Source organism: Strix aluco, chromosome 32 (genome assembly GCF_031877795.1).
Source record: "Strix aluco isolate bStrAlu1 chromosome 32, bStrAlu1.hap1, whole genome shotgun sequence".
Classification (NCBI taxonomy): domain Eukaryota; kingdom Metazoa; phylum Chordata; class Aves; order Strigiformes; family Strigidae; genus Strix; species Strix aluco.
In genome coordinates, this window is record NC_133962.1 from 85020 (window position 1) to 98964 (window position 13945).

Here is a 13945-nt window from a genome sequence, read left to right on the forward strand (position 1 = left end):
TGTTCGAGGCTGAGAACCCAAGTATTTGGCCTTGTTAGAAACTCCCTTGGTTCTCCCCCGAGCCCTGGCCAGGCTTTGGGTGGAATCCAACAGGAGGATGAAACCAGATGTTTCTGCTCAAAGAAAAGTGCAAGTCTTTCTGCCTTGCTGGTTTTTGGGTACATAAGGCCGGACCCGCTCACAGCGACTCTGGGTGCCTCAGCTACGGGTGGACGCCCCGCGTAGGATTTCCCACTCGCCGGGACAGGCTCAACAAATCCTCGCTGCACCCGGGGCTGCCCAGCGCCTGCGGGTCTGGGTGATGGGAACGGGTACAAGTGGGGATGGATCTTCCTTAATCACTGTTCTCTCTCTCAGGTAGTAATGATGTGATGCATTACCCTGTATTTTCCTGTTTGTTTAAGTGCACTATTCTGTCCTTACTGTATGTTTTCTGTATTATTCTGTTATATTATTTAGTTATTTCTAGTAAAATACACCTGCTCTTTTCACTCTGGTGTCTGAGTTTAATTGATATCCCTGATCAGCAGAACAGCAGGCGGGGACAGCACCTGCAGAGCCGTGGTGAGCGTGGGAGCAGTAAACAGACAAAACCTGAAGGTCAGTAGCATGTCGAAGTAGAAATGAACCTTGTAAACAAGTGGTAATAAATTGGGAGTGGGCAGACAGTGTGGCAGCGTTTGCTCTTGGCAGTGCTCCCCCTTCAGCACACTGGCGTAAGTTTGTTATTATTCAGCGCATCGCCCTGGTCCCGGCTGGTCCGAGACCGACAGATACACTTCGCTAAAATCACTGATTCCTCTTCTCACTTTTCTATTTTCACCTTTCCAGACCCACCGGAACAATCAAGCCTCTCTTGTGCCAACCCCAAACCGTAAGTATGCGACTGACCTGCTCATTTAGGGATGGATGCTGGGTAACACAGAGTCACAGAGTAGTTGATGTTGGCAGGAACTTCTGGAGGTCATCTAGCCCAGTGTCCCCTGCTCAAGCAGGGTCGGCTGAACTGGTTGCCCAGGACCACATCCAGTCAGGTTTTGAGTATCTCCAAGGACAGAGACTCCACAACCTCTCTGGGCAACCCGTTCCCCTGTCCGATCACCTTGACAGTAAAAAAGGTGTTTTGTTGTATTCAGATGGAATTTCATGTGTTTCAGTTTGTATCTTCGTCCTGGTTTCGGCCAGGACAGAGTTAACTTTCCTTGGACTGAGATGGAGCACAGCTGGAGGGCCGGTCCTGATCGACCATTGGACCATTCTGTATCATGTGACGTCACGCTCAGTATCCAGGCGGACCTGGGCTCTCTCTCACCTGTTTTTGGTCTCAGGGTTGGCGTGGTGGGTTTTTTTTTTCTGGTGTGGTCGGATCGGTGCTGGGGACGGGCTGCCGCTCAGTGACCACTGCTGCATTTTACCCATTTTGGACTTACTATCGTTACTATTTTTGTTACTATTATTTTTTAAATAATAAATTATTTTTATATAATTTATTATATATTATTATTATATAATAAATTTAAATAATAAATTTTTTTTTAATCTACAAATTTCTTCTTTTGTCCCTCCCCTATTTCACCGGGGAGGGGGGGCAGGGGGGAAAGTAACCAACTGGCCACGTGGCGATTGGCTACTGGCTGAGTTCAAACCACAACAGTCTTCTGTCCTGTCACTGGGCATCACTGCATATAAATATTCATCACTTATGCATATTGGTAAGATCCCTCCTGAGTCTTCTGTTCCCCACGTGAAGAGTCCCAGCACCCTCAGCCTTTCCTTGGATGAAAGATGCTCCAGTCTCTCAATCACCGTCGTGGCCCTTTGCTGGACTCCAGTTAACGCCTGTCTTTCTTGTACTGGGGAGCCCAGAGCTGGACACAGCACTCCAATGTGGCTTCACCAGGTACAGAGTGGAGGAGAAGGATCACCTCGACCTGCTGGTGGCAATGTTCTTCCTCACGCAACCCCGGACACCGTTGGTTGACTTTGCCACAAGAGGGCATGGTCAGCTTATTCAGACAGAAAATGTTGCCCAGTCACCAGCCGAGATGGGGAACCTTTGCTTGTCACCAGCTGGTAGGAGAAGTTGAAGGAAAGAAAGGATGGACATCACCTGCCAGCTGAAGATGGGATTAATTTGCCTAAAGGTGGGCAGCTGGTACCAGTTTAAACTGATTAAGGCCTTTGAGACATGAATCTGGGACTAGTAGATACAGCCCAGGACCTACAGAGCATCCACAAGCTCATAAAAGCTGAAGGTCCTCTAGAAAGCTACCAGACACTTTGAGGAACTGAATCAAAACCTTTATTTCCCACCCCCATTCATGGCCTTTTCCAGCCTTCATCTCTGTTAATATTGTTTCTTCATCATCTCAAAACCCACTCTTGGCTCACCCTATCGTCAAGCGCACAGCAGTGGTGGGATGGCAGGACAAGGACATGTGCCCAGGGAGGTGTGCTGTGAGCTCATTTCCTCCGCAGCATCCCGGTGTTGATCTGTTCCAGGGCCAGATCAACATTAATCTTTGAAGCAATCTAGGGATTCCATTCTCCTCATATCAGATAATCCTCAGGGATTTCACTCTCCTCATATCAGGTGTTCCAGCTGAATGAAACACCCCAACTCCTCTGACCTGATTGTAGAGCTTTGTTGACCTGATGCATTCCGTGTCTATCTTGGGATGCGATGATCCAAACATCAGAGGCAATATTTCCTCCTGTGCTTGCAGAGTTTGCATCTGGCCGCTCTCTCTAACCCTTCTGTGTTCACACGGTGAAGAAGTCTGTGGCTTTGCACCCTTCAGGGGGGCAGCCTGGAGCTTTCAGCAGAAATCCGTCTACTTCACAGCTGTCTGCAAGAGAAAAGAGCAAAGAAAACACACGAGAGAGTGGAGCTCCAATAAGAGGAATAAATAGTGCTGCAGTTGTCCAATTTATTAACAGATCAGCTCGGGGGCTATACAGAGTTCTTGTGCTGCTGGTGACGCAGCATTCAATAACATACCTTTGCTAAAAACTCATGTTCCAACCTAAAAACTTCATACACACCTAGGTGTAACCCTGCTCAACGAATCTCTGGGCTCCTAAAAGATTTTTTTCAGTGAAAACTGAGAGCTAATGACAAATAAGTGAGTTTTCCTTGTACCCAAAATCACTCCAATGAGTGGACATGATTAAAAAGACTGATTTTGATCATATTCTTAACCCTTTTTAAGCATGAAATGATGTTTTTAAGCAAGAATTAACTTCAAGGGGGATTTTTATGGAGTTAGCTAACTCTTCTGTTTGTCTACAGATACTTCTATGCATTTAACTCTTTCTAGGGAGCTGTTGCTTACGCTGGGAAAAGTCCTACGCGTGATGGTTTAAGACCTTATTTGTATTACATTGACATGTAAGTGATTTGAATCGGAAGGAGCACCCTGGGACTAACTGATCCTGCAAGAAGCAGTAGGAATTGCAGTCCCGAGTTCCTTCCTGCCGAGGAGCTCAATGAGGATGTGGCTGCCCTGCCTGGTAGCCATGATCTTCCCTTTCAGGGTCAGAGGTACATCTGCAACACGGTTCCTCTGGCCGCAAGTCTTCAGACGAGATGAGCAACATCCCAGGAGCAATTCAGGCCCATAAATAGAGGCATCGAGTAACATCCGAGGAGTAGGGGGTGGCAGAGACCTTTCCAGCGGGTGAGCAGATGGGATGCATAAACTTTGAAGGCCCTCAACCTTGTAGTATGGTAGCTAGAGGCTAGATAGGTCATACCCCAAGCATCAAAAAGGCCATCAAATACCAGTGTTTAGGCAGCAAACCCACAGAATTTCTAGAGGGTCGGATGAATTGTTCCCTGAAACCCACAGATGAGGCTCCTACTGATAACAGTGGGAGCTGAGGACACGTAGATGCAGCAATCTTTGTTTCCAAGGGAAAACTAGAGAAGGCCACGACCTCTCTCTTGTCTTTAGAGCCAATTCAGAGGTACTGAACACTCTGCATGCAGGTTCTTCTCCTTGAATATGGAAAGAAATCAACACTTCCTAAAGGTGATTCATCATATCTGTCTCAGCTCCTAATTTTACACATGGATAATAGTCCTCCAGCTACTCTGATTTATGTCCACAGAGTAGATTTGGATGAGTACCTAAAAGGCAGACAATGAATTTCTAGAATAGCATGAGAAAAGATGAATCATTATTGAATAAAGAACAATAAAGCCAGGGAAGAACTCTGTGAAGCTTTGACTGCGAAGGGGAAGTTTCAGTGTATTAATGAAGTTCCTCAGGTTCAGGATTCTGGAAGTAAAACTTTAATACATTTCTTCAAGCCACGCCAGAAAACCCAGCAGTCAACAGATGGCAGGAAGAGGAAGGGGTTACTGAACTCACATGCATATTTTTGACATCTAAACACCCAAAGAACCTTTAGCAGTACGTGGAGCGACCAAGATGAACAAAACGGGAAGGAATTTTTGTTCTCCTAAAGTGGGACGGTCACCAGCACTGACTCAGATTAGTGCAAGTTGCAAGATAAGGAGGACATATCTCTTTCACTTCGCTGACTGCAAAGGGCTCCCCTCCCCTCCCCTCCCCTCCCCTCCCCTCCCCTCCCCTCCCCTCCCCTCCCCTCCCCTCCCCTCCCCTCCCCTCCCCTCCCCCCTCCCCTCCCCTCCCCTCCCCTCCCATCCCCTCCCCTCCCATCCCCCCCCTCCCCTCCCCTCCCCTCCCCTCCCCTCCCCTCCCCTCCCCTCCCCTCCCACTTCTCCTCTCCTCTCCTCTCCTCTCCTCTCCTCTCCTCTCCTCTCCTCTCCTCTCCTCTCCTCTCCTCTCCTCTCCTCTCCTCTCCTCTCCTCTCCTCTCCTCTCCTCTCCTCTCCTCTCCTCTCCTCTCCTCTCCTCTCCTCTCCTCTCCTCTCCTCTCCCTCCCCCTTTTTGAGCAATTCTGACCACCCTCCTCCAGAACCGTGCCATGCCATGCACAAGAGATGGTGGCACCTCAGATTGTTGATACCTCCTCATCCCTACCCCCAATCCTCTGAATGTGAGATGGGAGCCAACAGCACATTGACTGCCAAGGTCTAGAACATCTGGAGGGCCTCCTAGAAGGCTTTTTGGTCACCAACAGCACATGGTTGCAAGCCACATGGTTTACCAAGAAGCTCTTTCAGTCCTCTCTTTGCTAGGCCATATTCACTGGAAGGGACTCACACTTCATGGAGCAAAGAGACAGCCCAAAGGTGATATCTAGAGCATGTGGGGAGGAAAAGATCTCTGAGAACACAATGACAACCCCAAGACACACAACATCCAGGGTGTAGCTTCCCCCGAGCTCACAGCTGTGGTCAGTGGCTTCTCCTTCATTACGCAGCACTTCCTGCCCCTCTGACCACCCCCCTCAAGTCAGACAGATGGAGAGGGCAGGACAGAGCCACTGGGCAGCAAACTCCTCTCCTGGAGAGGCCAGCGCAGAGCCCTCAGCACCCCTGGGATTGCGGTGCCGTGATGGTCCAACACCTCATCATGTTCCTCAGTGAGTCCCTCATCCCCCGCTTTGCCTTCTCCCACCCCCATGCATACGTCGATGCCTACTTTTTCCTTTTTTCTCATTTCTTTCCCTCTCCCTTCTCCATTCATTTCCTTTCTTTTATCTCTACCCTTCTGCCTTATATCCCTCTCGAGTCGTCTCTTTTGCTGTCATCATCGCTTCTTTCTCCCTCTCTCCTTTTTGGCTTTCAATCCAATCTTCTGTCTGTATTTCATCATCCTCTCTATAAACCTGTCCCTCTTCCTCTCATCTCATCTTGTCTTGTCTCGTCTCACCTCGTCTCGTCTCCTTCTCCCTCTCCTCTCGTTTTCCCCCTTCCCTTTCCTTCTGTTAGACCCTCAATAATATATTTCTCTGAAGGGCTGATGCAGTTAGTTCTGTCCTCTCAGCTGGACAACAACGTTCTCAGCAGATGAAGAACCATTGGCTGAAAACTCATTGCTGTGGTGGTGCTGGAGGGGTTCCCAGCACATGATCTTCTTTGTGGCAAATGGTTGTGGCTGCTAAATATCAGTTCCACCATTTTCTTTAATTTTCTCTGGGGTAGGTTCTTACAAAATCAGATCTGATCAGCTGTTCTGCTTTCTTCTTCTTTCTGGTTTCTGGCTTGAGACCCACAGTAGGATTGGTTCACCCCTGGCTGGGGGATGTAACAAAGTTATGATCTGTCTAAGAAAGATCTATCTCAGGTCAGAATTGTGCTCCAGGACTTTAAACGCTCAGGCCTGCCTCCATCCCACCTCTGTTCTGCACTGATTTTTCAGCATCATCAGTGAAAAGAAGGGTCATGAACTTGCACGTGTCTTCTTCCCGTGTGCATCTCACCCCCTTACAGAGGAGACGCCACATTCAAATGCTCTGCGTGGGGTAAACACTTTCCAGCACAAAAGAGCTGATACAATTTGCTGACTCACACTTGAGACAGCAAAACCCATGTCACCCAACTATATTCTTCAACTTGATAGTCCAGGCCTGGGCTCACATTACCGGGCCCAGGGCCCTGCTCCCCACTGCTGCCTGTTCCCAGCCTCCCCACTCCCTGGACTCCCAAGATTATTTCCAGACAGTCCTAAGGCTCCGTGAGAACGTAGAGTTAGCCGAGACCTTATCCTAGATTGCCACATTGGCCACACCTGAGCAGCACTTAATTTCTGGGCTGAAACACCCAAACATAGTCAAGATGAATGGCTAGGGCGTCATCACCAGAAGTCGAGACCAAAATGGGGGTGCTTGGGTTACTCCCAAGTTGCCTGAGTCTGAGCTGCTTTTACCAGGAAGTGGAAAGGAAGAGGCCAACTGTTTTGGGATGTGCTCCCCTCTCTCCATGGAGAGACAGGAAAGTGCCTGAAAAAAGGAATTTGCAATGGGATGACTTGGGCCACTCCTACACTGCTGCCCTGTGCAGGGTTGATGCGATGGGTCGTGGCTCCCGCGCCAGGATCCTGGCTCCTCTCTTGCGTCTGCCTGGCTGGGGTTAGTTTTCTTTTCTGCCGTTTTGGATTTGTGGCTACAAGTGTGAGGGTGACGCACCAGAGCTTCGGCTGTTGATGACAGTGTCAGCGCGGGGTCAAGGCCTTCTCCGCTTCCCATTCTGCCCTGCAAGGAGAAGGCTGGGGGTGCGCAAGAAGCTGGGAGGGGACACAACCAGAAGAGCTGACCCCGAATGACCAAAGGGATGTTCCAAGCCCTCCACATCGTGCTCATCAATAACAGCTGAGGGAAAGGGGGTCTGGGCCAGGAAGCCACTGCTCGGGGTCTGGCTGGGCATCCCTGAGTTGTGGGAGGTGGGGAGTGATGGCCTTTGCATCGCTTGTTCAGGTTTTTTCCTCTCTTTCTCGTTTCATTATGTAGCTTTATTTAACTCAACCCGTGAGTTCTCTTAGTTTTGTTCTTCCTGTTCTTTCTTCCCGTCCTGCGGGGGCAGGGAAAGCACATGGTGGTGTGGGACTGCTCTGCCAGCCCGGGCCAGCCCACCACAGCTCCCCAGGCCCTCCTCATCTCTGATCCAAGCAACAGCCCCCACCTTGTAGCTGGCCACAAACCCCAAAGATTCCTTTCCACAGCCCAGTCCTTGATGCAGGTAGACCCGGAGCTCATCCTGTGCTGCACCCTGGCTCAACGCCTCCCTTCTCCCCTGCTGGGACCCGTGAGATCTCCCGTCCTTCCTAACCCTGTAACAACTCCAGCAGCCCCATTTCTTTAAGTTTCATGATACCATTTCCTAGTGCTGATCTCAGTTGTTGGCAATCTCCAAATCGCTTCTAACAGAAGAAATAATCTCATCCAACGCGTGTTGCATGTAGCTAAAAGATAACTTCAGGGACGTGATGAGTTTTGTAGATTTTTCTTCCAGGGACAGTCTCATTGGCATGTGAAATGGTTCTCACGGGTTTTCTCTGTGACCAGTCCAGGCTTTCCATGCCACGGTGGCGCAGAAAGTAACCAGGAGCTGCGTGACTCCAGGGGGTTGGGGAGGGGCTGCCCTCTTGACCGGTGGCCAAAAGGGGCAGGATGTGGTGAGGCAATTGGTGCGTCCATGACTTCTTTTCTCCCCTTTTTGCAGCCTCGTCTCTCTCTCCATCTCGATGCCGCTCTCTCACCACTTTCCTCCAGCTGCTCTCGTTGGCTGCGTCCTCTGCGGGTAAGTGCAGTTGTGCCTCTCGGAAGATGCTCCTCAGCTCAACTGGGCCTCTGACCACCAGGCGAGGTTGTGTTTTGTGAAATGGAGGGAAAAGGGGCTCCTCGCTTCCCTTTTCCTCCCTGAACGCTCCCTCCAAATCCTCCAAACCCTTTTTTTTCTTCCCCAGACTCTCTGCCAGCCCCCACGCTCTCCACAGCCCCCAGTTATCCTTTCTATTATGAAGGGGAACACGTCACTTTGAACTGCTTGGCAGCGACAAAGAGGACCATCGGCGGGTTTCGGTTCTTCAATCAAAGTGGGGAGCAAATCTACTCAAGAGCACCTTACTCCCTCAAAACTGCCGCGTTCCAGCTCACAGCCACAACAGCATCTGCCGGGGAGTACACGTGCATGTACTTTGTGGAGGACTCGGGACAAGAAATTCTGTCCAATCGGAGCCATCCTCTTTCAGTTAAGGTTCAGGGTAGGTTGGTCTTGCCCTGCGGCTCGGGTACCATCAGCCCAGGCACCGCACACCTCCCTTCAGAGCATCATCTTGCCCAATGGCCCTGTCATTTGGTTGCCAAAGTGCAGATGAAGTAGCTCTGGCTTCTGACAAGCTCCTTTTGGGCTCCTGAATTTCTCTGAGAAAGCAGGAATAAGTTGGCCTAACAGCTGCGTCACCTCCAAGAGGGCTTACGGCAGTGAGCCTCCTCAGGCCTTTCCCCAGGTTTTGGGGGTCGTTACCTGCCTTCCTAGTCTGGGCAGGGAAAAAGACTTATTTTCCTGTCCTTCAGTGAATACGAAGAAACCGTTTAAGCTGCTTTGTGTTCTTACCTTTGATACTTGTGGGTCTTTTTTCCTCTGCCCATGGTTCAAGAAGGGTATTGAAAAGAGAGCCACGAGAGACCCCTAGAAGCTGTTCTGTAGTTCCAGGCTCTGTATTTGCCCCCATAATAGTCAGAAGAATAATTAACTCCTTTTCTAGTCCCTTTGTCGAGGCTGAGTCGTGACATTGGGAAAAACCACGGGGTTTGTGCACAGCTCCTGATGTCAATAGAGAGCGGATTCCTTGGGTTACGTGTTGCTTGTTTTTCCTCAGCCGCTCCCACGGCCCCAACTTTATCCCTGGATCCTCAGCAGCAGGTCTATAGACCCGGGGACTACGTCAAGCTGCTCTGCTCCATCCCCGCATCGTCAGGTGATGTTAAAGAAGTCCAGTACTATGGGGACGTTGGATTTGCGGTCTCCATCCTAGTATCGAACGTGAAAATGCACAGCTACAACCTCAGCATCACGGCAGAGGAGGTCTCTGGGTCTTACAGTTGTGCCTATTCCGTAATGAAGTCTGGACGTGACGTTTGCTCAGAAAGGAGCCCTGGTGTCAATATCAATGTGAAAAGTGAGTTTTCAAACCCTCCCTCACTAGAGCATCAAGTAACTACTGACCCATGATTAGTTAATTAATTTCCCGTGTGCTTGTCTATGAACTTACCCATGAGTCTCACCTCCATCCCTTCCAGTGCTGTGACCATCCATCTCTCTGCCTCAATCTCTATCCGCTGCCATATCTGCCCATGCTTTTATGGACAAAAATAAGGGGAGATAGTGGAGAAAAAGGTCTCATCGAAAAGACTGCCTCATCACCTTGTCTGGGTTTTTTCATGGGGGGAAAGGCTGCATCATGTTAAAGTCATCGTTGATTCCTTCCCAGGTCATAAAATCAGCTGGATTCGAGAGATTGTTGTTGGGGCTTCGTTCTTTACCATCAATGGACTCATCTTTTTCTTCTCCCATTGCCTGATGAAGAGAAGAGGTAAATATTTCACTGTTATTAGGCCACACTGATTTTTAGAATCCTGGGACTTCACCTTCTTTGCCAGAAAATGACCCAGTTTGACTGTTATTCCACCTTCCCTTCCAAAGGAAAATGAAACAGCGTGTTCAAAGCTGGTTTGGGAGGTTGTTCTGGACAGAGAATTGGAACAGGGTTGCTCCTTACTCCCCTCCCTCCTTTGATCCCCAGATTTCTCTCCCTTAGAGGTCCAAGGCTGAAGAAGAGCCATTTCTGATGCTGCTGCTTCCCTCATGTGCAGATCTGAAAGAACAACTCCAGATGGACTAATGAGAGGACTGAGAAGAAGCAGCCCCTGAAGGTTTGGCTCTATTAGCTCAGGCAACCTGTTCCCTCGGGCTCTGCTGATCCCTCATTACCTGCCTCTGAGTCCCCACGAGGCAGAAGTGGGGCGTGTCCAGCCGGCATTGCTCGGGCTGCTCCTTTCCTCTGTGCAGACCCCTGTGCCTTCCAGCCCGCCTCGGGCCCGTCTGAATAAAGCTGGGTGTTGTGTTTTGGCCTTGTGGGATTCATGGAAAGACGCACGTTTCCATGCTCCTTCTCCAAGTGTGTGTTTGTGTTTGTGTGTGCATGTCGCTGCTCCACCTCACCCATAATCCCACCATGTTCCCATTACACCTGGTTCTTATTTGCATCTGGAAGAGGCTGGAGAAGCAGTGGAGGCAGAGGAAGGATGAGGAGAAGGTAGAAAGAGAGTCCCCAAACAGAACAGGTCCTTTGGTGAGTCATCAACCCAACAGTCGCTGCTGTCCCTCTGTCTCCTCACCTGAGGTTGTCCCTGTCCTTGGCTTTAGGGCAGTGGCATCCAGCAGGTGCAGTGGGGGCCTGGAGAGCCACCACAGAGGGGGCAGGTGATTGTGGAGTGTCTGGGATCTTTGGGACAGCAGTGAAGGGGCCCGAGGTGGAGGCACTGAGAAAATGGGGGAAAGTAGGGATTTGCCAGGTGCTGCAGGAGTGTGGGGGACAGTGAAACATAGAATCATAGAATTGCAGGTTGGAAGGGACCTCAAGGATCATCTGGTCCAACCTTTCTTGGCAAAAGCACGGTCTAGGCCCAGGACCCCGCCCAGCTGAATGTTAGAAGTGCCCAATGTTGGGGAATCCACCAGTTCCCAGGGGAGATTATTCCAGAGACCGATTGTTCTCATTGTGAAAAATTTTCCTCTTGTGTCCAACCAGAATCTCCCCAGGATTAACTTGTACCCCTCACCCCTCATCTTTTCCATGGGGCTCCTTGTTCAAAGGGAGGCTCCATTTTCTTTGTAGCCACCTTTAAAATACTGGAACATGGTGATAAGCTCTCCCCTGAGCCTCCTCTTCTCAAGGCTGAACAAACCCAGCCCTCCCCACCTTTCCTCATACGGTGGCTTCCCAGTGTGGGTGCAGCAAGGACTGTGGGAAGAGCACACGGGGCTTCTTAGGGATACAGTGTTGGTGGGGATGGCTGATGGGGCACTGGGGGGGTTAAGGGGGATGTGAAGAAAGGGTATGGTCTTTTTGAGGGCTGTATGTGTGATATACAGGAGCTGTGGGGCTAGAACATAAGGGGAGTTTTAGGTTGGGCATGAGGAAGACATTTTTTATGATGAGGGTGGTGAGGCCCTGGTACAGGTTGCCCAGAGGAGCTGTGGCTGCCCCCTCCCTGGAAGGGTTCAATGCCAGGTTGGACGGGGCTTTGGGCAACCTGGGCTAGTGGAAGGTGTCCCTGCCTGGGGCAGGGGGTGGGACTGGATGGGCTTTAAGGTCCCTTCCAACCCAAACCATCCTGTGATACTACGGTTCAATGATTCTATGACCTTGGAAAAATAAGAAGCTGTGGGGGTGCTGGAGTTGCAGGGACAAAATACTGAGGCAAGAGAAGTAAACGGGGTACTGCGGGCATACAGCGACGGTGGGGGTGAGATCAGGGGAGGCTTTGGGATTGCTGGAAGCTGTGGGGATGGGCTACAGGGACTAGGAGGATGCGATATGGTGTTTGTAGGGGTGGATGGACGGATGAAAGGATGATTGAGGAAGTTTGTGTTGCTCTGTGGGATATTCCCTGACCTGTGGGATGAAAGAAGGGAAACAAGGTGAGAGAAAGGAAACAGGCTTTGGGCTGGATTACCAGGTCAGGGCAGGATATGGGATGTGGGGTGTAGGGCGGCTGTCAGGCTGTAGTGTGGGAGCGGGGATGGAGTGGACGATGGATTATAGGATAGGAGTAACGCAGAGAGTCTTCTACAGGGTATTTTTTGGGCTATGGGGTGAGAATGGGGCTTTGAGGTGGGTGTTGGGAGGGAGGCTAGAGGGGGATTGCTTGTCCACGGTGTAGAAATGGGCTACGCGGTGCGAGTGGGTCTCTGGGGTAAGATTCCTGTTTTGGCGTCAGCATTATGCTCTGGGGTAGGAGTGAGGCTACGGGGCTCGAGTGGCCCTACAGGTACGATTTTACGCTATGGAGAAAGAGCGGGCCAAGAAATGGGAAGCTAGATGGTGAAAACAGCCCTTGGGTGTAGGGTTTTGTTTATGAGGAGATGCTGCAGATATGGGGTGATGGGGGGCTATGGGGTGGGAGGGGGCTATAGCCCACTGGGTTGGTGGTCTTGGGCCAGTGGCAGTGGGCCTGCATGGCCAGTGTTGGACTTTGGGGTGGGTTTGGGGTATGGAGTGGGTGTGGCACAAGGGGATGGGTGTTTGGCCAGGGGGTGGGAGTGGGGCTGTGGGGTTGAGGTGGTGCAGGCACGGGTGGCAGCGCGGGATGGAGTAGGAGCAGGGCGCTGGGCTACGGGGCTGCAGCGCGCATCGTGCCACACAGCGGGACCCCGTATGGTGCCGTCAGGTGGTCACTTGACACCACAAGAGCTTCTGGGAGCAGGTTTCCGTGCTGCCAGTAGGATTGTGAGATCAACCACGGAGTCTGGATGGCCGTGGTGATGTGGGAAGGGACCTCTAAGGGCAACCCCGTTGTAGGGGCAACCCCAGCTCCCTGCGGGTCTTGCGGTATCCGGGTGCCCCCGCTGCGTTCCACACACCCAATCACTCCCCAGGAGAGACCCCCATGTCCCGGCTCCCTCTGCTCCACCCCCCCACCCCCTCAGGGGACCCCGACATGCCGCCATCTCCCCCTGTCCAACCCCACAGGCAGCCCTGCCCTCCAGGGGACCCCGGTGCCCCAACCAACCTCACTGTTCCCTGTCCCCCCATTCCACCCCACACCCCCAAGTACCCCCAGATCCCTCCTGGCCCCCAGCCTGGTGCGATCTACAATTAATTAAGAGGGAGCAGCCTTCCCCTCAACCCCATGGCGTGTCAGGGCACTGTTAGGGGGTTGCCCCTTCCCACATCCCCTACTTCCTTCCACTCCCTCCCAGTGCCCTCCAAACCCTCCCAGTTGCCCGTGTGCCCTTCCCTTGCACCCCAGCTCCCCTTCCCACCTCACAAGGACCCCACTTTCCCCAGGTCACACATCCCCTGTGCTCCCAGGACTTGTGTCTTCTCTCCTGGGGTCTTCGTAAGGACCCGCGCACGTCTACTCCACAGGTTGTCCCCGGGTGTCTCCGGCAATTACTCACACCATGGGGCATGACTTCCTTTTAGCACAACGCAAGAGGAAACCCTCAACAGAGAAGTTGGCAAAACCGCAGCACGGAGAGGAAACAGGAAAGGGTTGAAGGGCCTGAGACAGCACTTGGGGATTTAAGCCGGGGTGGACTGGGTCAATGTGGGCTCTGCTACTTCTAAAACAAACCATTAGATCCTGCCTGGGCAATTGTCCCTGGAGAAACCAGACTCTTCCCTGTGTTGGAAACGTGCCCAACACCTTCCAGTGGTCCTGGGGCTCCAGGTGCTCTTGGTCTCTACCTCAGGCCGAGCAATTTTCCATCTAACTCCTTGTTTGCTCCACGGTGCCTCTGCAACCTGCCACATCCATGCAAAAAGAAACATCTTTTTCTTTTC

At 51.4% G+C, this 13945-nt stretch overlaps 1 protein-coding gene across 4 annotated transcripts; it reads left to right on the forward strand.

Moving 5' to 3' along the window:
- The first annotated feature begins 5424 nt into the window (after positions 1-5424).
- LOC141916947 (uncharacterized) lies at positions 5425-10503 on the forward strand. Of its 4 annotated transcripts, none has more exons than XM_074809942.1 (6): positions 5425-5516; positions 8095-8172; positions 8339-8635; positions 9254-9553; positions 9866-9967; positions 10178-10503. In XM_074809942.1, the coding sequence occupies exons 1-6, from the start codon at positions 5489-5491 to the stop codon at positions 10204-10206; spliced, it is 834 nt and encodes a 277-aa protein (XP_074666043.1). In that variant the 5' UTR covers positions 5425-5488; the 3' UTR covers positions 10207-10503. The 4 variants fall into 4 exon arrangements, with proteins under 4 accessions (XP_074666043.1, XP_074666045.1, XP_074666044.1 ...); XM_074809944.1 differs by having other exon boundaries at positions 10193-10503; XM_074809943.1 differs by having other exon boundaries at positions 10248-10503.
- The last annotated feature ends 3442 nt before the right edge of the window (positions 10504-13945 follow it).

Excerpts from the sequence above, each read along its gene's own strand:
- LOC141916947 (XM_074809942.1), top strand. The coding sequence starts at position 5,489 with ATGGTCCAACACCTCATCATGTTCCTCA. Across the intron at positions 8,636-9,253 it reads TCTTTCAGTTAAGGTTCAGG|CCGCTCCCACGGCCCCAACT; the intron begins GTAGGTTGGTCT and ends GTTTTTCCTCAG. Across the intron at positions 9,554-9,865 it reads TGTCAATATCAATGTGAAAA|GTCATAAAATCAGCTGGATT; the intron begins GTGAGTTTTCAA and ends ATTCCTTCCCAG.